The sequence below is a fragment of the Meles meles genome, chromosome 20 (genome assembly GCF_922984935.1).
Source record: "Meles meles chromosome 20, mMelMel3.1 paternal haplotype, whole genome shotgun sequence".
Taxonomy (NCBI): domain Eukaryota; kingdom Metazoa; phylum Chordata; class Mammalia; order Carnivora; family Mustelidae; genus Meles; species Meles meles.
In genome coordinates, this window is record NC_060085.1 from 363203 (window position 1) to 389852 (window position 26650).

Sequence of the window (26650 nt, forward strand, 5' to 3'; positions counted from 1 at the left end):
CCACGCTGTGGAGGCCAGTCTGCCCTGGGCACGGGTCTCATTCTGCCTCCGCTGCGTCTTCGCCAGAAACCTGGGTGCCGCCGCCACCCCCGCTGCGGGTCAGGACCTGGCTCCCCGCACCGCTTCCCTCGTTCCCTTGTGTGCAGGCGGTGGGGGGGGGGGTCCTCACGCCAGTGACTCAGCCGGGACTCTGGTTGCTTTCGATCTTTTATTGTCTGATGGGGAAGCCCCCCCCCCCACCCGCCCTGCGGCCTCCACCCGCACCCCCATGCGCCATCCCGGCCGGATCAGTCCTTGAACCTCCGCGCCGCCTGCATCTTGCGGTAGTAGCTCTCGGCCTCCGCCTCGGCCGCGGGCTCGCGCTCGCCCAGCACCAGGCCCCCGGCCTTGCGCCTCAGCGTGGACTCGCGGCTGGCGGGGCCCAGCGCGCCGTCGGCCGCGCCCAGCGGGGGCAGCCCCTCGCCGGTGGCCAGGTTCACCGTGGCCACTGCCCCAAACCGCGGCTCCTCTTGGTCCACGTCGCTGACGGACGAGCCGGGGGACACCCCTGGCGGCTTGGGCCCCCCGCGGAAGCCGCGAGCCAGGTCCCCCAGCTCGTAGCCGCCCTCGCCCTCCGCGCCCTTGGCTGCACCGCCCGCCGTCTTCCATTCCCAGGGCCCGTTCCCCGCGGACAGGTGGACCACGGGGTGGTGGGGCGCGTGCGCGTCGATGGTGACGATGCTGGCCGAGTCGCGGTCCGACGGCGAGCGGTACTGTGAGGAGTCGGAGCTGGTGCTGGACGACGAGGCGGTCTCCGCCACCTTGGGGCCGGGCCCGCCCGGCGCCTTGGACATGGCGATCACTTGTAGCAGCCGCGGTGGGTTGGCCACGCGGGGCTGTGCGGAGGCTGCGGCCGCCGCCGCCCCACTCTTCTCCGCCATCATGAGCCACTTGGCCCGCACGGTCGCGCAGCTCTTGGGAGACAGGCCCGTGGCCGCCTGCACGCCCTCCTCCGGGATGTGCACCAGCGGCTGCGGCCCGGAGCGCGGGGGTAGAATGACCCGGGGGCCGAGACCCGGCCGGGCCTGGACAGTGGGGTAGAGGGAGGGTGGGGCCCGGCCCCCTTCCTCGCCCTCCTCCTCCTCCTCCTCCTCCTCCTCCTCCTCTTCCTCTTCCTCCTCCTCTTCCTCCTCCTCCGCCATGGGCTCTGTGGGTGCCCGCAGGTGGCCAGGGCTGGCCTCGTCCGGCAGCCCCAGGCCTCGGCCCTCCAGCGACTTCTGCTTCCACTCGCTGATGAGCTGCTTGGAGCGGGAGGCGTCGAGGGGCACGTGGATGGTCATGTGGCGGCGAGCAGGGTCGTCCAGCGAGGGCGTGCTGACGCGGGGCAGCGTGTGGCTGAATGTGACCATGTTCTCCTTGCCCATGGGGCTGCGTGGGGCCAGCAAGTCCACGTCCACACTGGCCCGCTTCAGGCTGCCCAGGGAGGTCTTCTCTCTGGCTACCGGCCGGGGCCTGCCCTCCAGCCGCCCTGGGGGGCCCAGCTCGTCCGTGCTCACAGACTTGTTCTGCTGGTACACGGAGTCATGGCCCCGCTGGGTCAGTGCCCGCAGCGCGTCCTTGGCTGGGGCCAGCGCCGTCGGCTTCTCTGTAGTCGGGGCCTGAAAGTTGCCCACAGCGTGGCAGGCCTGGGGGTGAGGCAGGCGCTGAAGACCAGACTTCGCACCGGCAACAAACCTGCCGAGGCGGTCTGAGGGGAGAAGGCTGGCCCTCGGTGCAGATTCAGAGGGCGGAGGCCCACCCTTTCCCCAGGGCGACAAATTCTGGTCAGGCCACTCCTGCTCTGAACACTCCTCAAGTCTGGCCCCATGGACTCTGACTCCCGCATTCCAAGGGAGGAGACCCACCAGAGTCCCCCAGGGCAAGGCCAGTCCTACCCCCCACCTCCTCGCTGGGGGTCCGCCTCATCCGGCTCACAGACCTCCCCAATCCCACCATCCCTTGAGGACCGCCTCCGCCCTTGGACCTCCCTCCCGGGGCTGGCCTCCGCCCTCGGACCGCCCCCCCACCTCAAACTGCCCCCTGGGGACTGGCCTCCGCCCTCGGACCGCCCCCCAGCTCCGGCCTCCGCCCTCGGACCGCCCCCCAGCTCCGGCCTCCGCCCTCGGACCGCCCCCCAGCTCCGGCCTCCGCCCTCGGACCGCCCCCCAGCTCCGGCCTCCGCCCTCGGACCGCCCCCCAGCTCGGCGCTCCGCAGGTGGGGCCGGCCTCCCCCCCCCCCCCGCCCCGCCCTCACCAGGTAGGCGGCGATGCCAGCCCCGATGAGGAAGCCCGCGTAGACGTCCACCGGGTGGCTGCGGTACTGCGTGACCTGTGTGAGGCCGCAGACGCCGGCCGCGATGGCGAAGGCGAACACCAGGATGGGCTTGAGCAGCTTCGTGGTGTCGGAGATGACCGAGTTGAAGTACATCTGGGGGCGGGCGGGGTGGGTCAGCGCGGCCCCGCGGGGGGCGGGCCGGGGCGGGCGGGGCCGGGACTCACCGACACGTAGACGGCCGCGAAGGCGGACAGCGTGGCGTGCTGCGACGGGAAGGTCTTCCTGGAAGAGGCGGCGCGTGAGCGCGGGACGGGGCGGGGCGCCCGCCCCGCGCCCCCCGCGCCCCCCGCGCCCCGCCGCCCCGCACGGCCCCGCACGGCCCCGCACGGCCCCGCACGCCCGCTCACCGCGCAGACAGGATGGCGTGGGCGTCGCGGCCGGCGCAGATGTCCTGCGTGACGTAGGGGTTGGCCTCGCACGACGTGCCCAGCAGCGTGTAGTTGGGCTTGCAGACGGTCAGGAAGAAGGGCGCGTGGTAGCCCGTGGCCAGCTGGATGACGTCGGTCACCAGGGCGGTGGCGCACAGGCCGAACACGTGCACGCCTGCGGGGCAGCGCGGTCAGGGCCGGCGCGGGAGCCGGGCGCGCGCCGGGGCTGGGGACCCGTCCCAGGGGCGACGACTCACCCACGAAGCGCACGGTGCGCCGCAGGAACGAGTTGAAGCTGCAGCCGCCCGCGCTGATGCTGCCCTCGGGCCCGCCCGGGCCCCCGCCGCGGCCCCACAGCCGGGACTGCGCGCAGTACAGCAGGCCCTCGCCGACCATGATCTGCCCGACGGCGAGGCGCTCAGCCGGGCTCGGCCCCGGGGCGCCCGCAGGCCAGCCCAGCCCCCCACCCCGCGCCGGGCACTCACCGAGGCCGCGGGGGCGGCGAAGGCCAAGCTGAGGAGCATGAGCAGCGGGATGAGCTCCTCGTTGGTCCCCACGTAGGGCATGGAGAGCGCGCGGTCGTAGCACTGGAAACCCACCTTGGCCGGCTTGAAGAGGTCCGTCAGCTCCAGGAAGTAGAGGGACACGATGGACGACGCCACTATGGGGAGCTGGGGGGGGGGCAGCAGCCAGGGTCACCCCACCCTTGCTCACCAAGCCAGCCGTCTGTCCCTGCGGTCCATCCGTCCGGCCGCACGCCGCTGCTGAGCTCGGGTTGGAGCGGGACCTGCTGGAGGACGCTCGCTCTCCCTTCTGGGCCTCGGGTCTCCAACCACAGCACCCACAGGGGCCAGACTGAGGCCGGCACTATGGGGACCCGGTACGCGGGCGCCGGGGCCATGGGGGCCTGGCTGCCTCAGGAAGTAACCCTCCCCAGTTCGCGGCCGGCGAAGCCCACGCAGGCGAGGCCCAGAGAGGCCTCCCTGTTCACTCCTGCCTTCGCCGCCACTTTCACGGGGGTCCTGGCCCTCCGTCCAGCCCTGACTGGGGGTCTCCAGAGGGGAAGACACCAAAGCTGGCTTTGTGAAGGAGCTGGGCTCTTGTCCGAGGAGCACGTATTGAGTGCTCGCTGTGCGCAGGAGTGAGGCCCAAGGCAGCTAGGTGAAGCGGCACCAGCCACCGCGGGACTTGAATCCTGGTTCCACCGCCCCCTCGCCTGTTTCCTCAGCTGAAAACGGGAATGACAGTCACCACTTCCCAGGGCTTCAGGACAGAACTGGACGAATTAAGCATACAGAAGGCGCCTACACAGTGCCCAGCACATGCAGAGCGTTGAGTTATTCTCTTCTCCATGACCACGAGCACCACTGGGCTGGGGCGGCCGTGGACAGTGCACAGGGTTTCCGGCGGGGCCTGGGAAGAGCATCCATGGGTCTGTCCTGCTCTGCGGACACGGCTTTCCAAGCTCCCAGGCGGTGTGGTGCGGCCGGCCGTGACACCTGCCTGGCTCCCGCTCGGGGCCTCTGCCCCAGCCTCCTCCCCGCCGGCAACACCTGCTGCCAAGGCCCGCCCCGGAGCCCACCACCCCCAGAGGGTCTCTGTGCACCCACTGCTCCTTGCAGGGGGTGACCTGGAGACCGAGGAGCGTATGAGGCCCACAAAGCACGATGCCCCGCCCACGGACTTGTGTGTGTGTGAACACACCCAGGAAGAGTCACAATCGGAGGAGAGCAAATTTTGTGCCGACACGGGGCCTTGTGATCACGCGGCCGGTCAGCCTCCGAGGGCCACAAGCATGCAGTGCTGATGCCTGGTGCTAACGGGCACAGGCGCCCCATAAAACGGCCTGGCCTCCGTGGTGGGGGGGCACTCTGGGGTCTGTCCCCAGGGATGTGATCTGCAGATAAGCTCCGGTGGGGCAGACCAAAGGGTTTTCCTCCTGGGAGTGTCTGGGACAGGCCCTGAATGTGCAGCCACCCTGAGCTGCGGGACTGCAGAGGGCTCCGCGGGAGACAGCCAGGAGCAGAAGCTTGTCTAAAAAGGGGGGGATGCCTGGGGGGCTCAGTGGGTTAAAGCCTCTGCCTTCGGCTCAGGTCATGGTCTCAGGGTCCTGGGATCGAGCCCCACATCGGGCTCTCTGCTCCGCGGGGAGCCTGCTTCCTCCTCTCTCTCTGCCTGCCTCTCTGCCTGCTTGTGATTTCTCTCCATGTGAAGTAATTAAATAAAATCTTAAAAAAACACAAAAAGGTGGTGGGGAAGGGCTGCATAGATCTGAGTAGGCGTGGAACTCTCTGGAAGGATGAAGATGAGAGGAGGGGGCGAGGAGGGCATCGAGGAGGGCGGGGGGGGGGGCGTCGAGGAGGGTGGGGGGGTGTGGAGGAGGACTGCAGCGATCCAAGAAGATGGGGATTTGAATGCAAATTTGAAAAATTTGTTTCTGCTCCTTGTGGACGGACCCAATGGCCTGGCCCTGAGCCACTGACTCTGAGACCCTGCGGGGGAGGGGGTGTTGCCCAGGACCCTGCCTGAATCCCTCCATGGAGGGCTTTCCCCCAACCCCTCCCCAGTGGATGCAGTGGGGGAGATGTGGCCACAGGATGTGTCCCAGCCTGGACAAACCTCCCCTGTGCCGTCATCAGCACTGAGTATGCGCCACCTGACTGCATGGAAAGTCTAGTCTTCTGAACACTCATGAAGCCCTCGCTGTGTGCCAGGCCTGTTCCGTCAAAGGCTTATGGGACGCCAACCTCCCGCATTAGCAGAGGAGGGCTCTGAACTCAGACCCCGGAGCCTCACAGCCCACCCGCTCCAGGACCCTGCAGCCCAGCCACCGGGTGGCCCCAGGGCCTTGCTCAAGCCCCCCCCCCCCCCCCAGGTGAGCTACCGACCGGGACCCCAGTCTGAAGGTCCCACTCCCCAGCATCTACCCCGGCTGTTTCTTTAGCCGGGAACACGCGGCTGTGCCTCCCGAACTCCTACTCGGCCTGCACAGCCCGAGTCCTCTGACCCCCACACCCGGGCACCCTGTCCTTGAGCGGCACAGGCCCCCCGAGGGCGTGCGGAACCGGGGCCTCCGCCCCGCCCCCGCCGGTACGACGCCCCCCGCCCCCCTCACCTCCACGAAGTAGAAGCAAGGAAGAAGCGTCATGCTGTCCTTCGGGCTTTTATTCTTCTCCTTGGTCGCGATCATGGTGGCGCGGGCTCCACGGGCCGTGGTTGGAGGGGACAAAGGCGCGCTGGAGGAGGGGAGGCGCAGGCTGAGCCCTGGGTGGGGGGGACCCGGTGCCAGCGCCTGCGGGGGAGGGGCGGCCAGAGATGCGCAAGAACCGCCCCGGGAAACTGAGGCTGGGGGAAAGGGGTGTCCCTGCGTCCTCCCCCTGCCCGACGCCGCGCAGTGCGGCGCTGCCAAACAATCCAGCTGCCGCGCCCCCCCATGCACCGCAGATGGGGGGTGGGCAGGGGCCCAGTAGAGGGCGGGGCCGGCCGGATTTAGGAGGCCCCCCCCACGGCTGGGCCGCTGCCCGCGTCAGGGCGGGGGCCCCGGGGTGGGGAAAGGAGGGTCCCGGCGGCCGGAAAAGGGGTGCGGCCCGGGCCCTCCGCCCGCAGGCCCCTCACCTGGCGCGCGGGCGCTCGGAGGGCGGAGCCGGCGGGCGCGCGGGCGGGGGCTGCGGCGCGACGAACACAAAGCGCGGCCCCTCCCCCACGGGGGCGGAGGGGCGCGGCGCGCGCGAGGGCGGGGAGGGGAGGGGAGGGGAGGGGGCCGCGCCCGGCCCGAGACCCCGCGCCCGCCGCGGCCTACGTGCGGCGCGAGGCGCGGGGGTTCTTTGTCTCGGCGCGTCGGGGGCGCCGCGCGCGTCCGTCGCCGGCTGGTTCCCCGGGCGCGCGCCGGGCCCCCGCTCCCCGCCTCTGGGGACCTCGGGGGTCTCGGGTCCCCGTAGGCGGCGGACTGGGGCCGGGGTCGGCGCTCCCCTCCCCTGCCGGGCCCCTCGCGTCGGCCTCGGGAGCCCCCTGGACGCTGGGCGCGGGGCGGGGTCTCCGGGTCCCGGGGTCCCCGGCTCTCCGCGTGTCTCGCCGGGTCTCCGCCTGCCTCTGCCCGCCCCACGCCCGGTCTCTGTCCCCTCCCCGGGGCCCGCCGCTCGCCGGGGCGCGTTTCCATGGCGAGGGCCCCGAGCGCCGGCGCAGACTGGAGACCAGAGAGGCCCGGGGAGTTGTCCCGGTCCCTACCGTGCCCCCCGCGTCGCGCGCCCGCCCGGAGTCTGCCCTTTGCTCTGCGGCCTGCAGGCCCCTCGCCAGGCTCCCAGCGGGCCGAGGCGCACGGCACGACGTCCCGAGATGCGGGGCGGCAGGTACGGGTCTCGCGGGGAACGCGGGGTGCGCACCCGGGCGGGCGCTTCCCCCTTCCCACGCACACCGTGTGCCGTAGGGACTGGCTGACCCTTCGTCTTATGATCGGGGCACCTGAGGCCCCGGGGAACTTAAATCACTGTCCGAGGTCGCCAGGCCTCAAGCGGCAGGATTTTATTCGGTTCATTTATTCACAAACTCTTGAGCGCCCACTGTATACTGGACCCTGTAGAGTCTCTGGGGAGCCACAGAGAAGGGGGCCCCTGAAGTTAAGCGCCTCCTGGGAGCAGAGGGTGGGGCTGCATTAATTGTGCGCCTCCTGTTTGTCGCCGTGGCCTGTATTTCCATTCAGCCGTGAGATCGCATCCCTGTTGTGGCTTGGACCCCTCCGGCTGAAAGAGACAGCTCCTTGCTTTCGGAAGACGAGGGTCTGTGTGGTGAAGACTGAGCTCCGGAGGGTTCAAATCCACCTCTCCGGGGCCTCAGTTTCCTCACCTGGAAATGGGCATGACAAGGGCCGCGTGGGACTGGCTGTCCCACCTCCCCGACACCTGGGGTGGCGTTGGTTTCCTCTGCCAGCCAGGGGCGGAGCCAGGGCGGCGGTTGGGGATCCCGGTGTTGAAAGGTGTCCACAGCCTCCAAAGGCAGGCGGAGAAGGGGGAAATGGGGCAGTCGCCCTTGGGTGCTTCCTGGGGGCAGGAGCCGGAAGGGTTGTCCTGGGGCCCCTCCTGACACCGCAGGGGTGGGTGGGAGAGGGTATGGGGGCGTCTAAGGGTCAGGGGTGGAGGTCCGTCTTCCGTCGGGTCCCGGTGATGGCGATGGGCAAAGCCTGGCTGTGGGGGCGTCGCCCAGCTGGGGAGCCTGGACTTGTGTCTGAGACACTAGGGACCCACGGGAGAGTTTAGCAGGAAAGAAGGGTTGAGCACAGGGCATGTTGCTCAGAAACACTTGGGGGATTGGCGCGCGGGGACGTCCCGGTGGGAAGGGACAGAGCTTTCTCCCGCTGTGCTCTGGCCAGCCTGGTCCCTGGGAGAAGAAAGGGTGGGCGGGCGGGATCAGGAGGGGAGAGGGAAGCAGACTGAAGGGCTCTGGACTGAGGCAGAGGCCTGAGGGGCACAAAGGGACACGGCACCGTGAGGCTTGGCACGGACCTGGCCGAAGCCCCCACGACCCCAGCGTTCCACCCTGACTCCCACTCCCCAAGCCGCCCGTGGGAGGGGAAGAGCCCCCTGGCAGAGCCCCCACAGCTCCAGACACTCCGGGGTCTCCGAGGCAGGGTGGCCACCATCCTTCTCAAACCTCTCAGTCTCACCTTGGAAATAAACCCAATTTTTAAAATGAGCTGTTTGGGGGCACCTGGGTGTCTTGGTCGGTTAAGCCTCTGCCTTCATCTCGGGTCATGATCCTCGGGTCCCGGGATGGAGCCCCACATCGGGCTCCCTGCTCCGCGAGGCCTGCTTCTCCCTCTCCCGCTCCCCCTGCTTGTGTTCCCGCTCTCGCTGTGTCTGTCAAATAAATAAAAGCTTTTTAAAAATGAGCTGTTTTAAACTGTGCCAGGCAATGGTTTTTTAATCTCTTCAGAGTTGTGTAACCATCGTCACAGTCTAATTCCAGAACGTTCCATCACTCCAAACAGACCCCATCTCATCAGCTGTCACTCCCCAGACCCCGGCCCCCCGTGAGCCCCCTTCCCTCCCATGGATGAGCCTGTCTGGACGCGCACTCGCACCCTGCGTGGCCACCTCTGTCTGGTTCCCTCCCTGCATGTCGTGGGCTCGGGGTCCGTCCCCGGGGTCACACGTGGGGGCACCTGGCTCCTGGCCACTCCCGCGGTGGCCGCGCGTGGATCTGCTCACAAGCGTGTGGACGTGTGGGGCAGTTCCCACCCTCAGGCGGCCGCCAACGTCCATGTGCACAGGTCCGTCCGCGTCCCCGGCCCTAACCCGCTCTGGGGCGCGTCCTCCGCAGATCTTCCTGAGAGCGGCCCACTGTCCCCCGGCAGTGCCTGTGGCCCCGGTCCCCCACAGCCTCCAGAACCCGGTTCCAGGGTCTCTCCTTGGGGGGGGAGGATTCTAGTTGCAGCTACCCGGCGCCCCGCCCTTGGCCGTTTGCACCGCGTCTGTGGGGACTGTCCCCTCAGCTGCTTTGCCCGTCTTGAAACGGGGCCATTTGTCTTTCTGTTGTTACTCCTAAGACTTCCTAATTTTATTTTATTTTTATTATTTTTAAAGATTTTATTTATTTATTTGACAGACAGAGATCACCAGTAGGCAGAGAGGCAGGAGAGAGAGAGGGAGGGAAGCAGGATCCCTGCGGAGCAGAGAGCCCGGTGTGGGGCTCGATCCCAGGACCCTGAGACCATGACCCCAGCCGAAGGCAAAGGCTTCACCCACGGAGCCCCCCAGGCGCCCCTAAGATTTCTTTATAAATTCCCAGCCTCGCTTCTCTTTCCCCTTGGGGGTCCTGGATGTCTCAGACCTCCCGAGACCCGGCTGAGAGGCGAGGGAGGGGAGGCCGCTTCTGCACCCCCAGCTCCGGGGGGCTCCACGGGGGCCTACCCGCTTCTTGGGTGCACACACTGAGGGCGGGGGAGGACGCGCCCAGGTGCCCGGATAAAAACTGTCGACAGTCCCTGAACTGTCACGAGGCGTGGGACTCCACGTGCGCGACACGTCCGAACCAGGCTCATCCGGACGGGAAGGGGGCCGGGGGCGGCAGCCAAGAGTCAGGAGGTTTCTTTTTGGGGTGTTGGGATGTTTGACACGGTGGGGGCTGCGGAACTCTGGGAAGGGCCTGAGGCGCCGGCGCGGCACCCTTGACTGCGTGTCTCACGTCCTGCGGAAGCGGTGAGAGGCAGAAGGTGGTGAAGCCCACAGCCCGGGGCCAGCGGGACCCCCTCCCGGGCCTGCTGCCTCCACAGCCCGGTGGGTGGGGTTGGGTCCCCCCGCACTCAGGCTGGGGAGACGGAGACCTACGAGGGCATTTCCACGGGCGCTCCCAATGCCGCTACCACGTGGGCGTCGCGCGCCGGGGGAAACTGAGGCACGGGGCAGGCCTGTGGGAGCAGTCCAGCGAGCAGGCGGAGGCCTTGGGCAAGACCTTGCCTTCCCGCTGGCGGAGGCCCGGTCTGTACTGGGGTCCTGCTTCTGGCCGGGAGGCCCAGTGGGAGGGACCAAAAGGTCCCAGCCCCCGCGCCCCCCGACTCAGAGAGGGAAAGCAACACAGCCCCAGCCGCGCAGCCAGACCTGCCCAAAGGGTCCTGGACCTGGTGGGGAGGGGAGGCCGGGGTCTCCCTAGGGATGGGGCTGAGACTGAGGCGCGCCCCCCACCCCCACCGGGACCCCCAGTGGCGAGGGGACTCACTGCCGGAGGTCCGGGGGAGGCTGGATCCTGGCTCATTTCCTGGTTCTGGGGCTGCGGTCAGCGGTGAAGGGGAGGAGGGAGACGGGGGTCTCCGGAGAGCAGGAGGGTCTCTGTGTCCTCATCCGGACGCGGAAGGGGATCCAGCCGCCCGGCCCCCGGGCGCCGTGGGAGGTGGGCGGTGGAAGGCTGGCGTCCACCGGGAGCAGCAGCAGCAGCCGCGCCGCCCGCAGAGCCGGAGGACCTGCTCCTGCAGGTGGGGACAGGGCTGACGTGGCGGTGCTGAGGGACAGAGGAGCCCGTGGGGGCCCAGCCGGCCAGCCTCCCGCTGCTGGAGCCCTGTTGCTGATGCCTGCGGGGTGACGGGCGCAATGACCGTGAATTCTGGGGGCGCTTCTTCGCAAAGCGTCCACCAGTGAAGCCGACCTGCGACCCCCAGCGGAGCGGGAGCCGTGCCGCACCCCACACTGTTACTGACGCCGGCTGCTACGACTGTGACATTTTGGGGGAAGGGCGCCTGGCTGCGGGGTGGCACCTCCTGGGCAGGCCCAGCCCTTCGGTGCTGGCAGGCGGGTCACAGCCTTCCGGGCGGCCTGAGACCTGAACCCGCGCCCAGCCCCTTGCTCCTGGCTCGTGGGCCCAAGGCCGTGGTCGACGGCAGGGCTAACCTGGTGAGCAGTGCAGACCGCTGGCCTTGAGGGGTGGAGGCCTGACTTTCCAGAAGACAAGGCCAGCCTGCTTTCGGAAACCGCCGCCCGGGATACCGGCGAGTCCGGCCGGGTCATGCCAACCGGCACATGACAGCCTGCCCGGCCTCTGCGCCCCCACGCGCCGCCCCATCCCTCAAAAAAGGTGGCCTTCGGGGCCTCTGTCCCCCTCATCCCAGGTCGCCCGTTTCCCAAATAAAGTCCCCTCCCCTTTATCACCATGACCTGGCTCCCGAGTATCGATTGTCCGGGCGTGAGTTGGAACCAGATCTCTGTCCCGGAACAGACCCGTGATTCTCCTTCTGAGAGGAGGAGCCCCGTGGCCAGGATCCCGTGGCCAGGATCCCGTGGCAGAGGACTACCCAAGCTGGGATTGGAACCCGGGTCTCTCTACAGGCTGAAACTCACGTTGCTGCTGCTCTGGCCCCGGCTAGGCCCCAGGAGGCTGTCTCCTGACTTGGTTTCCCCAGCCGCTGCACCGTGACGCCAGCCTCCCTGGGAGCCTGGTGCTGGTACCCCGTCCCGCAGGCCGCCCAGGCTCCTCCAGGCCACCACGACCCCTTCAGACAGTATCGCCCCAACACGGTGACATCCTCGCACACCGGGCAGCCATCTGCCAGGCCGTGCCCGGATCAGGGGGCTCCTTGCACAGGAAAGAGCTAGTCCGGGATGAGGCCCTGGGTCGGGTGTTGCATGGGAATCGGATGTCTCAAACATCCGAGCGTTTTTCTAGGGTGAGAAACGGTGTTTATTAAACACTGCCAAGCGCTCTGGGGTCGCTGGAGGCCGTGGGGAACGGCACAGGCCACGGCCTGCCCCTTTGGAGCTCCGAGGCCCTGTGGGGGCAGTCAGACGTGGGCCAGGGTAGGCCTGGGCACCTGCAGCCAGGGACTTGGGTTTGTGTCCCAGCCGGCATACCTTGGTATGTCTCTAAAGAGACACACAAGACAGAGGCGCACACGGGACGTCATGCTTGCCTTGGGGCATCCGGGAATTCCTGGAGGCATCTGGGACCCGAACTGTAAGTGGGAGTTAATCAGGAAAAGGCGAGGGTCAGCATGCAGAGACAAGGGCCTGCGTGTGCAAAGATCCTGGGGTCGGAACAAGACTTGCAGGAGGAAGGCTCAAGTTGTCAGAGCAGCTGCCGGGTCGGGGTTCTGGGACGGAAGTAGAGTGAGGAGCTTGCCGGGCCGGGGAGGCGGGGTCACACTCCTCATCGGTAACGGCCTCCTTTTCCCCCGGGGACTTGTGACAGGAGCCTGCAGGGGAGCAGCCACCTTCCCAGGCTGGGAATCTGTTCTCCACTCCCCGGTAGGAGGAGACAGCCCTGGGGGAGCGGGCGGTGAGCTCTCCGGAGCCCAGCCCAGGCCCTCACCGCCGTGCACCTTACGCCAGCCACAGCCTGAGCCTCCCTGCCCTTGCCCCCAGGCTGCACCCTGACTAATCCCATTCCCTCCTGACCGCGGCTTTGCAGGGCTGGCGCTCCCGGCCTCCAGCCAGAAGGACCCTCTTCCCCGCCTGAGGCAGCCCTGGCCCTGGCAGAGGGAGGGGCCGCCAAGGCTCAGAGAGGCTGGGGGGCTCCGTCCAGGAAGCATCAGGCTCTTGGTTTCGGCTCAGGTCGTGATCTCAGGATCCTGGGATGGAGCGCTGCATGGGGCTCTCTGCTCCGTGGGGTGCCTGCGTGTCCCTCTCCCTGGGCCCCTTCCCCTGCCCCCGTGCGTGCTCTCTCTCAAAAACGGGGGAAAGGCGAGTTAAACAACACACATGTGGTGTGCGCGACCCTATGTTTACAAGCGTGCACACGGACACTTGGCAACGACCACGACGGGCACTAACTCCGGCACGCGAGGAGGCCCTCGGTCAGCCCGGACGTCAGCCCAGGAGCCGGTGAAGGCGCAGGGGGGGCACCGCAGGCTCAACTGAGGCCCCGGGAGTTGCGGGAGCAGTGGGGACCCCTTGCCTCACTGGGGTTGGAGAGACGTGAGCAAACCTCCCCGAGACCCTGTTTTTGGGCGAGAGGCTGTGCAGACAGCTGCCCCCTGACGGCAGCAGCGTGGGTGCCCGGGCGGCTGGGGACGGGGAGCCTGGCAGGATCTCGTCCCCCACACAGTCCCGTGTCCCCAGCAGGAGAACATGGAACGTAGCCACCACGGGAACGTGGCACAGACGTGGAGAAGGCCTGGGCTCCTTGGGCCAGCGCCCCGTGGGGTCTCCATGGGACAGTGGCGGCAGGGGTGGGGGGTGGAGAGACACCCGTCGGGGGCGGCCGGCGCACCCAGATGCGGGGAACGCGAGGCTTAGCCGGGCGGGAACACAAGGCTTTCCAGTCTTTCCTGCAGAGCCTTTCATTCTTTTCCTTAAGATTTATTTATTTACTTTGAGAGAGAGTCTGTGAGCAGGGGAGGCGCAGAGGGGGAGGGAGAGGCTCCCGCAGATGCCCCACCTACTGGAACCAGGACCCCGAGGTCTGGGCCCTGACTGAGCACATGACCTGAGCCAAGACCAAGGGTCTGCAGCTCAGCCACCCGAGCCCGCAGCCGCCCCCCTGCGGGGACTTCCTCCGCCTGCTGCCGATGGCTGACCCGCGGAGGGTCCAGGCGGAGTAGAAATGCGGTACTGAGTTAGAGACCAGCAATCCACTGGGAGGGGGAGCACCAGGAGGGACACGCCGCGGTTGGTGCTCTGAGCCTCACCTGAGCGATGCTGGAGGTCACTTGGGGTCTGCAGCGTGCAGAGACCTCCAGCCCCAGGGCCCACGGGGAGACAGCACAGCTCGGACCTCTCCCGGCCAGTGGGGGGGCTTCAGGGACTACCCTCTCCACCACGAAGGTGGAGACAGGGGCTCTCGGGGGCCAGCACCTGCCCGGAGCGGTCCCTCAGCCTCCTGCCCTGCACCCCAGCAGCCCCCCGTGCTCAGCCAGACTGACTGGCCACCAAGGTTAGTTGAGTTGCTATTACCCCATCTTACAGATTGGGAGGCTGAGGCCCAGAGGGAAATGCCTGCGGCTCGGGACCTGAAGAGATCACTGCCTGCTCATCGCTCAGGGGGGAAACTGAGGCCTGAGGGGCCCACGAGCTCCCGGTCCCCGGCCTGGAGGCGTAGCCCAGACCCAAGCCAGGAGTATTTTTTTCTGTGAAGGAGAAGAGAAGAGAAAGACAGACGGACACACTGCAGGTCGAGCCTCCACGCTCTCCCCGGACGCTGGCGGACCGCACGAGGTCGGGTGGCCCCCGTGGCCCCGCGGCCTGCCCCTGGGCCGTTGCCTGTTGCATCACCCACACTTGCAGCGGGAGCCGGCCAAGGCCCCGGCTTCCAGCCCCCCACTTCCCTCCTCGCCAGCCCAAGCCCCTGGCACCCCCCAGGCAGGCTCCCCAGCCCCTTCCCAAGCTTCCGCCTCCAGGCAGCCCCCCTGCCTGTGCTCAGCTGCCTGCCCCTCAGGCCTCGGTGTGACCCACACCTGCAGCAGAGCACCCGGAGAGGGGGTCACGGGGTCTTTGCTTCTTTCTCCCTCCTTCCCTCCCTCCCTCCCTCCCTCCCTTCTTCCCTTCCTTTTTTTTTTTTTTGGTTCAAGCTTTATTTAAATCCACATTCAGTACAATTCATCCGTTTAACGGTTCAGTGGCATTTGCTACATTCACAGCGTTGTGTGACCATCACTTCTATCTGATTCCGGAACATTCCATCAGCCCCAGAGAAGCCCCGCCCATCAGCTGTCACCCCACCCCTCCTCCCCTCCCCCAGCCCCCAGACCCCACGGCCCCCTTCCCCCCCTTCCCGTCCGGGGAGGAACCTGGTCTGGGCGTGTCACACGCGTGGACTCACCCCGTGTGCCCTTCTGTGTCTGGTCCCCTCCCTGAGCGTCGTGGGCTCGGGTCCGTCCCCGGGGGCCGCGCGTGGGGGCCTCGCTCCTGCGGGTGGCCCGGGGACGCTGCCGCACGTGGGGACTGGGTGGTGGGCGCCGGGGGTGTCCGCTGCTGCCAGTCACGCCGTCGCCAACACGCGTGTGGATCTAGGTCACGGCTCGGTTCTTCTCCTTTGCTGGGAGGGGAATTTCGGGGTCACACGGGAATCCCATTTGATCTTTTGGGGGGACGGCCTGCCCGGGGGTTCCAGCATGCAGGGGAAGCCCGTGTGGGGCGCGGGGGCTGCTGGCTGCACCCGGGGAGGAACCGTCGTCCCGCCCGTGGCTGACGGATGGAGCAGCTCTGTGGAGCCGGGGAAGTTTCCGCGGTTCCCGTTACAGATGGGCCGGTGTGAGAGACAGGCCGTGAGGCAGGCAAGAGGATCTGGACTTGGGACAAGGCGGCCCCACGCCCGCGGCCACCTGTGGCACCTTCCAGGCCCCGCTGCGGTCAGGGCCACGCTGCCCTCGGGACAAACGTGCCGGCCCTTCCGTGGCCGCTGCCCCCGCGCTCCGGCCCCTCCCTGCCGCGCCCTCCACCGCCCTTGCCGCCTGCCCTTCTCTTCCGACGGGTTCCCTGCACTGTTGGGCCTCCGAGCTGGGGCGTCTTCATGCCCGGGAAGGCATGGCTGACCGAAGCCCCCGGCCCCATGGCCGTCTCCCCGGCTGGGACACATGCGCCATCTGCTCCCTGAAAAGGTCTATGAAACCCGTGCGCCGAGAGATTTCCCCAAAGTAGCGACAACAACCGATGTCGGTTCTTGTGGCCGAACACTCAGGCCTTTGTTGGTGGGAGCAGGGGGCACTCGGTTTCCCCAGCCCCACGCCACCCCCGCCTGAGTCAGGGCCCCCGCTCAGGCCCACTCCGCAGGCAAACGGAGGCCGCAAGAGAATGTCCCGTCCCTTCGGGTTTCAGGTTCCCCTTGGCGCCGGAGGGACAAGAGGCCTCGTCCAAGGGGTAGCGGAGGCCAGGAAGATCGGGGCCCCCAGCTCGGAGGGACGCGGCTTCCCCCAACCCTGCAGGTGACACCTCTAGGGTTGCCGGGGCCACGGGACGGGGGCAGCCTGGCTCTGACCCCGCACGGCGGGCCGTGGGCGCAGATGCCCCGCGTCCCCTCGCAGCCGCTGCCCCCGCCGTGCTGAGGGCTCCTTCCCGGCCGGGAGCCAGCGCGGCCCCTCGGCGAGCCCAGGCTCCACGCGGACTGTTGGTCTGCCCTGCCCTCAATCTGGTGTCCGTGCGTGCCGTGGGCTCGGGGTCCGTCCCCGGGGTGGCGGGTGGGGGCCTCGCTCCTGTCCACAGCCGGGGACACTCCCGTGCGTGGGGCCGCACGTGTGTCTGTCAGCGAGCGGCCGACGAGCTCCTCCGTGTGTTTGGTAACTGAAGCCCCGTGGGGCAGGGCTGTGCTCATTGTCCCGCTCAGCAGCTGGGGAGACTGAGGCTCGGGAGGCCATGTGTCCGCCCCAGGACCCCAGAGCCCAGTAGAACCCGAGCCCAGGCGGCAGGTGCGTGTCTGCTCCCAGAAGAGCCTGGGAATGAGGAGGGGCCGAGCCGGGTAGGGTGGTGACAGGGACAGGGACAGGGACAAGGGTGACAAGGCGCCTTCCCGCACTTACCTCACCCTCGCTGTGGGCCGAGCACCTTCCGAACATCACGGCCCTGAGGACGGCGCTATCGCTGTCCCCCAGCTGGCGCGGTGGGGGGCTAGGCGCCCCGGGGTGTGTGGACACCGGGGCTGGCCCGACGGAAGGCATGGCCCATCCAGAGGGCAGAAGCCAGCCGATGTCTCTGGGGGGACAGACAGAGGGGACGCAGCCATGGCCGAGGGTGTGCCGATGCAGAGACGGAGCTCTCGGAGCCGCCGGGCAGGGCTCCAGGTCAGCACCGCCCGCAGCGGCTTCGGAGGTGCTGCCCGCCGCCAACCGCACACTCGGGCCCCTGCCGACCAGGGAGGTCCCTGCAAACATCGTCGAGGGACAGGAGAGGCTGCGGGGCTGTCCCGGAGCGGAGGTGATAAGGGACGCAGGCCGATGCAGGAGGCCACCGACCTGCAGTCCGGGCTGTGTCGGGGGGAGCCGGCGGCACACGCCTGGGCTGCTCCTGACTTCCGCAGGCATGACGTCACTCCAAAACGAGGAGTTGGAAAGCGCTTCTTTTTTTGTCCCCAAGTTTGGTGAGCTCCTCTCTCCACATCTGCAGGTTTAAACCTCCCCGTTAGAAATAAGTGCATGAACATTTCCTCTTCGGGGCGCCTGGGCCGCTCAGTCTGTGAAGCGTCTGCCTTTGGCTCAGGTCATGATCTCAGGGTCCTGGGATCGAGCCCCACGTCGGGCTCCCTGCTCCGCGGGGATCCTGCGTGTCCCTCTCCCTCTGCCTGCCGCTCCCTGCCTGTGCTCTCGCTGTCGAATAAATAAATAAATAAATAAAATCTTTAACAAATGTATCTCCTTTCCAGCTGGACGTCCCCTTGCAGATGTGGACAGAGGGTTGTTCTCTGTGGGGGCTCCGGGGCTGGGCTGGGGCCCCAGCCCCACCACGGCCACGGCCCTCACACCCGTCCTGCTGGCCATGTGTCGGGCCCCGTGTCCGTCTGTCTGCCTGGGCCCTGCTGATTCTGGGGGAACGTGCCCTCCAGCCAGTCCGTCCAGGGCCCCCACGGCAGAAGTGGGGACACGGAGGCAGGACCAGGGCAGGCTCCGCCTACCGCTGTGATGACTGCCCCGAGGGAGAACGGGGCATCTCTGGGCTGGTCGGCCGCTTCCGCGTCGGTAAAACGGGCAGGAGCTCGCGGGTGTCCTGGGAACGGAAAGTGAGCGGTGAGCTCCCAGCTTCCGCAGGTGCCCGTGGGGGGGGGGCAGGGTGTGGGGGCGGGGGATGGCGCAGGGTGGGGGGGCGCACAGTGCAGGGGGCTGCAGGCAGGTCAATGACGAAGGTGCTAAGGGAGGCGGAGCCAGAGGCGGTCCAGAGCCTTCATCCGGATGAGGATGTTATGGGCCTCAGTTTGCTCATGTGGAAAATGGGCCGCCTCACCAGCTTCCCCCTCCTGCTTCTTCAAACCCTCCCTGGCCTTCAGGACCGCGTGCGCCACCCCCGGAGACCTTCAGAAATACTAAGGATGTGGCTGCCGGACTCCCCCGCCCCCCAGCAACGGCTCTGCCCGGACCCACCTCCTTCCGCCAGCAGACCCCGGCGGCCTGTGGACAAGCCATGGGACACCCATTTTACAGATGGGGAGATGGAGGCTCCAAGAGGTCCTGGGCCTGGGTGAGGTCACACAGTGGCTTTTGCCCTCTCCCAGTCTGGGGGTTCCCTGGGCCCCAGAGGTGGCAGAGACCAGGCGTGGGCCAGAAGCTGAGCCCCACTCACGGCCCTCCATGGCAGGCATCCGTTCAAGCTCTCTGCTGCCCACTGTCCACTCCCTGCAGTCTTGTGAGCCGGCCCTGCCCTGGGGTCTGCAGTGGGGAGGCAGCCCTTCGCTGGGGTTTGGCGGGGAGCCGGCCCTGCCCTGAGGTCTGGGGGGGAGCCGGCCCTAGCCCAGGCCATCCCCTCCTTCCCCTGCCCAACCCTCTTGTGTCAAACTAGGTGAAGCCTTTCCCCTGCTCTGCAGCCCGGGCTGGCCCCCTGGCGTCAGGACAAGGCCCAGAAGGGGTGAGCTCAAGCCGCGGGTCCTGACCCCAGGCCAGCACCCCTCCTACCTCAGGGGCAAGAGCGCAGACCAGATGGTCAGGCCCTCTCAGGCAGCTATGGGGAGTCAGTCACCGAGGGGGCTGTGCTCTGGGTGTCTCAGGGGCAAGGGAACCAGTGAATGAGGGGCCAGAGGACAGGCACTGGGTTCCTCAGCAGCTCCGTCCCGGTGGGTGTGGCGCCTGGGCCCCCGCAGACCCCGAGTCCACCCGCCACGGCCAGCTTTGCTCCCCTGCTGGAAGTCGAGGGCGCTGCGCAGCGTTGGGGGGTGGGCAGGGCCAGCAGGCTGGCAGGACCCCATCACGCGTCCCACAGTATGCATTTATGGAGTGCCTGCTGTTTCCAAAGCCCCATGCAGATGCTGGGACACGGCCGGACGGGCAAGTGGCTTGGTGGCGGCAGAGTCCTCAGGCGGCCCCGCAGTCACCCGTTGGGCGCCCCTGCCTCCCAGCCTGGCCCTGGCCGTCCCCAGCCTTGCCGCCAACCTTACCCTTCTTGGTGTAACTTCTACTCCTCTCTGCTTTCCTGTTCACCTCCCGTCTCCCTTCAGTCCTCCTCGCCTGGGCCTGGGCCCTCCCGCCCTGAAAATCAGCTCCCGGGGCAGAGGCAGGATCCCCAGGGCCTGGTATAGGACCAGGAATTCAGCACTCAGTGTTTTGTAAGTGAACTAATCACCAACGTGACCGATGCTGCAAAGCGGATTCCCTGGAGTCGGAGAACACAGCCCTGCCGGGTTTAGAGGGTCAGCAGGGCAGGCTCCCCGGAGGAGGTGACTTCCGGGCGGAGCCAGAGGGTGCGCGAGGGCGGGTGGAGGGGACTGTGTGGACCAAGCGGCGGAAGAGGCCCTTTGGTGTAGGCAGGGCGCGCGCGGATGCGGGGGCAGGTTGTGGGGCCGCCAACCGCGCTCTGCGCCAGCCGGACCTCCCCACCGCCCTCCTTGTCCGGACGGTGGGGGCCCAACGCCCCCAGCAGGACTGACTGCTGCCCCCAGGCTTCCCGGTCGCCCCCTCACGTCACTCGTTGCAGCCCCGGCATCTGCCCTGGACGTGCGTGTCCCCAGCACCTGGCGGCTTGGCCACGTGGCCAGAGGGGCTCCCAAGGGGCCTGGGTGACCTGGAACAGAAGGGACTCTAGGGACGGCCCGGGGGACGGAGGGTGGCCGGGGACCCACTGAGCAGCTGCGGGCCGCACTTGTCCCCACCTGGACCTGGACGGGGGGCTTCCGTGGGGTGATGTGCGGGCCGGCCTCGCCCCCACAAGGAGGGTGGGCTGAGTGTATGCAGCAGCCTTCGTGGGTCTGGGGGCTTCCCCCACCTTGGGGAGGTGTGGGTTAGGGTCATTTCGGTTCCGGGAGCCACAGCCCGAACCCAGGGGCCACGTATGCAGTAGGCCGTGGTCTCGCCTGGCCTTGTCTCCCTCCTGGTCCGCACGTCCGAAAGAAAGATCCAGACTAAACACTTACCCCTAGATGGCACCCCGGCCTCTCCCACGAGGCCACCTGTCCTCACCCTTCCTGGAGGACTCCGCAGCCCCTCGGTCTGCCGCCTCACCCTTCGGACTGTGGAGCCCTTTGTGGTCTGGGACGGTACCACTCCCAGCGCGGAGCCGCCCCACCGCTCCCGCAGAGGCCCCAAGCCAGGGGGCGACTGCAGCCCTGAGTTGGGGAACCGTATGTGGAGTTCGAGCAGGAGGCTGCTTCCTCCCTCCCCGCCCCAGACGGCCCTTGGCCACGCAGCAGGGTTCTCGGGGCCCCGCACCCCACGGCCACATCAGCAAAAGTTGAAACTCCTTCCCAGGCTTCTGCCTGTCTTAGTGCGGAGAGCAGCCGAGGATGCCCGCACCCCTGTCCCCCAGCCCCAAACTCAGGATGGGGGGTTGGGGCAGAGGCTGGGAGGGCCCAGGTCACGGGGGGGGTCTCACTTCCCGGACGCACACGGACTCGGGTTTTAACCCAGCCCTGCAGGGTGACCCTGGTTAGGGTGCTACCCATCTCTCAGGCTCCTTGTCTAGAAAATGGAGTCGCCCCAGACATTTCCCAGAACTGTCCAGGGAGCCCCACCCTGGCCGTCCCGGACCGGCTCTGTTCTGCCAGCTCCCGGCACAGGGATCATTAGGGAGGCTTCCTGGAGGAGGTGGCCATGCCCGAGCTGCCGGCCGCGGCATGGAGAGGAACATGAGAGGGCCGCGGGCAGGGGTGCAGCCGGCGCGAAGGCTCCGCCTCAGGACTGGCAAGGCCTGCGGTGCGGCTAGGACGGGGCAGGGCAAGTGGGAGTACAGTCAGGGGGTGGCGGGGGCCCAGAAATGACCTGGCTGGGCCTCGAGGAGGGGTCGGAGGCTGGGGAGAGGTAAGGGTCATTGGCCAGGAGGGGGCGGCTGGTCGTGGCCAGGAGGCCGTCAAGCCTCAGAGAGGGGACATGCGGACTGGGCCGGGGGGGGTCCCCTTCTGGATTGACTCCGCTGCTACCTGGGGGCACCCCTCCCCCCCCCAGAGCCCCACGCCCCCCCCTTTGCTGCTCTTGCCGCAGGGCTGACCACTGACCGCCGCGGGGCCCGAGCCCCAGGCTCACGGCAGCCTGCCGGCAATGACGCGGTCGGATCCTGGGAAGAGTTTGCTGACGAGCTTGCGAGGGTTTCAGGAATTCCCCGAATTCCCCAGGAGCCCAAGGCCGGGAAGTGGTTTCCCTAAAAAGCCCAGAGGGACCTTTAGTGCCCAGAGAAGGGGGTGGGGGAGGCTTCCTGGAGGGAATGAAGCCCATTGATGGGGACGGAGAGCCCAGAAAGCCGGCCCCCGCCACCCCCGGTTTCCCGTGGGCTCGTGCCTGTGACGCTGGCTCGGGGACAGGGGCTCGGGGACAGGGGCTCGCAGCCGGGATCAGACCCCAGGAAGGGAGGACCGGGGCGTCGGGGCGATTTGCTAGAGGTGGGCTGGGCTTGTGGAGACTCAGGGACTCACAGACCCACAGAGTGGAGGCCTCTGGGAGTGAGGGTCCCCTGGAGCCGGGGTCTGCACCCCATGGGGCCACCCCCACACTCAAATCCCTTTCTTACATTGCCTAACTCGCACCTGAAGTGCATGCAGCCCGCGGGCGCCAGGCCTGTCCGCCTGCCCATGCCGCGGAGCCGCCGGTCCCTCTGGTCTGGAATTAGAGCCTCCCTGGCTGTGCTCCCCAAGGCGTCTCCACCTGCCCTCCTAAGGGGGGTTAATGGTTAACAACCCTCAGGGACAGCACTTTCTTATCTCAGGACTTCAGAAACCTTTCTTTTCGTCCTTGCGCTAACCAGGAGACAGAGCCTGGCCTGCAAGCTGTCGTCCTCCCGACGGGGATGCTGAGGCCCAGAGCGCTAGAGCCGGCGGCCTGGACCGGTGCAGTAGGCAAGCGGCCATGTGAGGGTATGAACCCAAAGTCAGCACACTTGACCACCATGACACAGATGAACATGGTATACAGATGGTGCTCAACAGATGCAGCGTTGGTTAAACCGGCTGTCCCCACAGAGCCTCCCCTCTCCCCCAACCCCAGACTGGAAAGGGCGCCTACTAAGTGCTCTATGGTCACTTGAACGAAGCAGCCTGGGGGCACCCTGCCGGGAGGGGAGGGGGCAGGCCTTGGTACTGTGCATCAGACCAAGCAGGGTGAAGGGTCGACATGGAGCACCTGCTGTATGCCGGGCTCGGGGACAGCGGGGCTGGTGTCCTAAGCCCTGCAGAGTGTGGGATTCGCTCGTCTGTGGCCATGTGGGACAAAGAGGACCCGGGGGTGGCCCCAGCTCTGGGCAGCCCTGGGGGCCCCCACCCGCCCAGCCTGCGGGAGGATCCGTTGCTCCTTCCCCCGAGCCTTGCCCGGGCCGGGAGAACGTTGCTTCTTGCGACAGCGGCCCACGGGCTGTTGGAGCTGGAGCGTCCTGGGGGAGGCGGGAAGTGGACGGGGGGTCATGGGGGTGGGGGCTGGGCCCTGGGGACCCCAGCTCCGTTGTTCCACTGAGTTCCTCTGCGGCTGCAGGCCCGGGCTGGGATCCAGGGCCGCCGGCTGGCCGTGCTGGGGCGGGAAGGGGGTTCAGCGGCGCTCAGGGAGTTGGGGACTGGGGGCTGCTTCCCAGAATCTCCGGTCCCACTGAGAGCGAGCTCTGCCTGAGCTGCGGCCGGAGAGGCTGCAGGGCCCACCCTGCAGTGCACCGTGGGGCTTGCGGCCGCCCCGGGTCTCCCGGGGGTCACTGGATGGGGACTCATGGGGGAGGCCCTCGCTCTGCCTCGTCTCGGATTGGGCCCCGCAGCCTTGCCGCCCCTGTGGAAGGTCCAGACCTCGCACGGTGCCCTGGGTAAACTGAGGCTCGCGGGCGGCCCCAGCCAAGGACTCTCCGGCCTAGGGTGCCAGATTTAGTGAACACACAGGACACGCAGTTGTACATGACTGTCAGGTGCGCAGGGACTGGCTACAGGCACGTGGGTCCCGCGCCGTATTTGGGAGCTAACTGTACTACAAACGTGGTTCCGACCCTCCCAGTTGCTCGCGCGGCCCTCACGGAGACCCTGCTGGGCCCCACGTGCGCCCCTCGGACACCCCGCGCCTCCTCCTCTTCCCGTCACTCACCTCCCGGGGCGGGGGGGAGAGGAAGTGGGGACACCTGGCCCCGCTGCGGGCCCCTGTAACGGCCTCCGGGTGTGGGGCTATAAGCGGGACGGGCGGGCACGGGGACAGACGTGCCAGAGCCCGGCCCTGCCATGACCCGGAGCCATAGCCCCGCCAGCCCTACCCTCGTGCCCCTGCTGCTGGCCGCGCTGCTGGGTGGTGAGTGGGGCCACAGGTCTGTCGGTCCGTCCCGCCCCGCCTGCCTGGACCCTCGGGGCCCCGCGCCCTTGTCGGGTGGCAGCTGGACGAGGGGCCCGTCCGCAGTGGAGGACACCGGCCCTGAGTGCTGAGGCCGCCCGGGGAGCCCGGAGCCGGGCTGAACCAGAGGTCACCCCCTGGGGACTCCGAAGCCGTTGAGTCTTGGTCCGGCTGTGCTGGGCGGAGGTGCGGGTGGTGGCAGGTCCCCTCCGCCCTCCAGGCCTCAGTTCCCTCACCGGGGCTGCAGGCCCATGGGGAGCCCCCGCCCTACACGGTCCTCCATGGCCCTCACCGCTCCACCCCCTCCCGGTGTTCTCAGGCCCAGCCCTGGCCTCGGAGATCGTGGGGGGCCGTGCAGCCCGGCCGCACGCGTGGCCCTTCATGGTGTCCCTACAGCGGCGGGGAGGCCACTTCTGCGGGGCCACCCTCATCGCCCCCAACTTCGTCATGTCGGCTGCGCACTGTGTGAACGGCCTGTGAGTCCCCATCCGGACCTCCCTCCTTGGAGCCCCGGCCCCACATCCATGTGCGGGGAGGGAGGGAGACCCGGAGCCCGCGTCCCCCCCGGGGGTCTGCCCCGCGCCCACCCCGCGCCCCATGAGCGCCCCTTCCCCCTGGGCTCGGACGGGGCACGGCCGGGCTCTGGGGGCTCCCCACCACGGGGGCTGCCTCCAGTCACCTCCTGTCTCTCCCTTGCTTGAGGGACTTCCGGTCGGTGGTGGCGGTGCTGGGGGCGCATGACCTGGGGCAGCGAGAGCCCACCACGCAGTCATTCGCTGTCCGGCGGGTCTTCGAGAGCGGCTTCGACCCGCAGAGGCTGCTGAATGACATCGTGATCCTCCAGGTGGGAAGCCGGGGAGGGAGGGGGGGGACGCCCAGGGCAGCACTCCAGGGGAGGGTGCTGGAGACTGCGGGACGTGATGGGGGCCCCGGCTCTAAGTGGGTGCGTCACCCCGTTGTGCCTCAGTGCCCGCCTCTAACAGGGCGAAACAAACGCCACCAGGCAGGCCTGTTGAGAAATTAAATGAGATCATAGGGAAGCTCTGAGCCATTGTCGATCAACAAACGTATTTTACATGACCGAGCACAGGGACAGCTCCTGTCTTTGTGAAACGGGGCAAAATTCCCCACATTCAGCTGGCGGGAGATTTAAGGAGGAAACGCCCTCTTCCTCAATGCTTGCAAGTTATGATTATTGTCTGAAAATGTTCTGAAATGCTCTGTTTTATTGAGTACCTACTGTTTACCGCCTTCAAGACGTCCAGAGATGCTCTAAGCCACTGTGGTCGCTCCCACTGTAGAGATGGGGAAACTGAGGCCGGGGGAGGGGAGGGTCATGGCCTCCCACCCCCGGGACGCTCTGACGCTCTGTCTGGCCCACTGCAGCTCAACGGGTCGGCCACCATCAACAGGAACGTGCAGTTGGCCAGGCTGCCTGCCCAGAATCAAGGCGTGGGCAGTGGGGTCCCGTGCCTGGCCATGGGCTGGGGCCAGCTGGGCACGGCCCGGCCACTGGCCAGGGTCCTGCAGGAGCTCAATGTGACCGTGGTAACCACATTCTGTCGCCGTACCAACGTGTGCACGCTGGTGCCCCGCCGGCAGGCTGGCATCTGCTTCGTGCGTAACACCAGCCCCTCCCCCTGTGTGCCCCCGCGCTCCTGCCCCTGACACCCAGACCCCCCAACACCCGCCTCCCCTGTCCGTCTCTGTGGGAGGGCTCCGGCGGGGCTGGCCCGAGCCCCAGACGCCGGCCCCCCAGCCCTGTCTGTCTCCGCAGGGGGACTCCGGAGGGCCCCTGGTTTGCAACGGGCTCATCCAGGGCATCGACTCCTTCATCCGCGGGGGCTGCGGCTCCGGGTTCTACCCAGACGCCTTCGCTCCCGTCGCCCAGTTCGCAGACTGGATAAACTCCATCATCCGTCGCCGGGACGACCGGCCGCCCGTCCACCCACGGGACCCGGCCAGCAGGACCATCTAGAAGGGCTGCCCCAGGCCGGGCCCTGCCCACAAGGCCCCCTTTGCATCGCACACAATAAAAACCCTCTCTGTCTTGTACGAGCGTGTCCGGGCGTTTGTGGCTGTGCCGCTGGGCCGGGCTGGGTCTCTAGCATCTGGGAATCTCCCGAGTGTGCGGTCACCAACGAGCAGCAAACTCAGGGCATCAGGGTCAGACGCCCCTTCCCCACCCTCCGCGGAAGGAGCCCAGTTGCCATTTCGGGTTCCCAGGCTCAGCGGGTGGGATGAGTGCTGCGGGGCCCGGCGGGAGCTCCCTGCAGGTCCCGGGGTGCAGGACTTGCCGTGCTCACTCAGCAGGCCTCTCTCTAGCCCTCGAGGCAGGCCCTACTCCACCCCATTTTACAGATGAAGGACTGGGGGTCCAGACAGGTGCGAGGCCGCGCTGCCCCACCGCTCCGACCTCCACTCCTGCTGGGGGTCACCAGCCTGGGCTCTCCTTCTTCCAGGCTTTGGTGCTCCTTCGCCCGCCGGGGCTGTTCCCAGCAGCTCCCCTCTCCACACCTCCTCCCCGGTCCTGTCTGCTACGGTGTCTGCCCTCCAATTTGCTCCTCTGCCGGACCACCGGAGTAGAGCCTAGCGGCCTGTCCACGCCAGCACAGCATCGGGTGTCTATCCTCTACCCACCTACTTAGTACCCAGACCGAGCACAGGCAGGGGAGGGGGAGCAGCAGGCAGAGGGAGAAGCAGGGAGCCCCACGTGGGGCTGGATCCCTGGACCAACCCAGGGATCATGACCTGAGCCGAAGATGGATGCTTAACTGGCTGGACCCCCAGGGGCAGTTTCCAGCGTCACACTAGCGGTCTCTGCCCACCAGCACAGCATCTGGGGGCATTCAAGGTTACTTATTGAACTGTCCTGTCTTGCTGAGTCATTCCCAAATTTTGTCGCAACTCGCAACTCTTACATAATCTGGACTCCATACCCCAACGGGCTTTTGTTCAGAGTTTCTGATTTTAGTAAGTAAACACGTTAGGAACTAACAAATCACACTGGTTGTGTTTTTTCTCTTCATCTGTGTACGAAACAGTCCACTGTGCAGAGGGAAGCGGCCGCCGTGCCCACTGCAGCCCTCCCCACCCTTGTGGTCCAGG

The 26650-nt window shown here is 67.4% G+C and overlaps 3 protein-coding genes across 3 annotated transcripts; 1 reads left to right on the top strand and 2 right to left on the bottom strand.

Moving 5' to 3' along the window:
- Nucleotides 1-267: 267 nt before the first annotated feature.
- PLPPR3 (phospholipid phosphatase related 3) lies at nt 268-6374 on the bottom strand. Its single transcript, XM_045991297.1, is given in 8 exon segments — nt 268-1664; nt 2273-2490; nt 2493-2575; nt 2701-2896; nt 2979-3120; nt 3207-3392; nt 5837-5957; nt 6337-6374. Coding segments are annotated over 7 exon segments (2277 nt in total). The 5' UTR covers nt 5912-5957; nt 6337-6374; the 3' UTR covers nt 268-287.
- LOC123932763 (basic proline-rich protein-like) lies at nt 6248-6877 on the bottom strand. The gene has a single exon (XM_045991358.1). The coding sequence runs from the start codon at nt 6875-6877 to the stop codon at nt 6248-6250; it is 630 nt and encodes a 209-aa protein (XP_045847314.1).
- A 15486-nt stretch (nt 6878-22363) lies between these two features.
- LOC123932764 (neutrophil elastase-like) lies at nt 22364-25532 on the top strand. Its single transcript, XM_045991359.1, has 6 exons — nt 22364-22655; nt 23390-23503; nt 23862-24018; nt 24245-24386; nt 24929-25159; nt 25320-25532. Exons 1-6 carry the CDS (start codon nt 22364-22366, stop codon nt 25518-25520), a joined length of 1137 nt encoding a protein of 378 aa, XP_045847315.1. The 3' UTR covers nt 25521-25532.
- The last annotated feature ends 1118 nt before the right edge of the window (nt 25533-26650 follow it).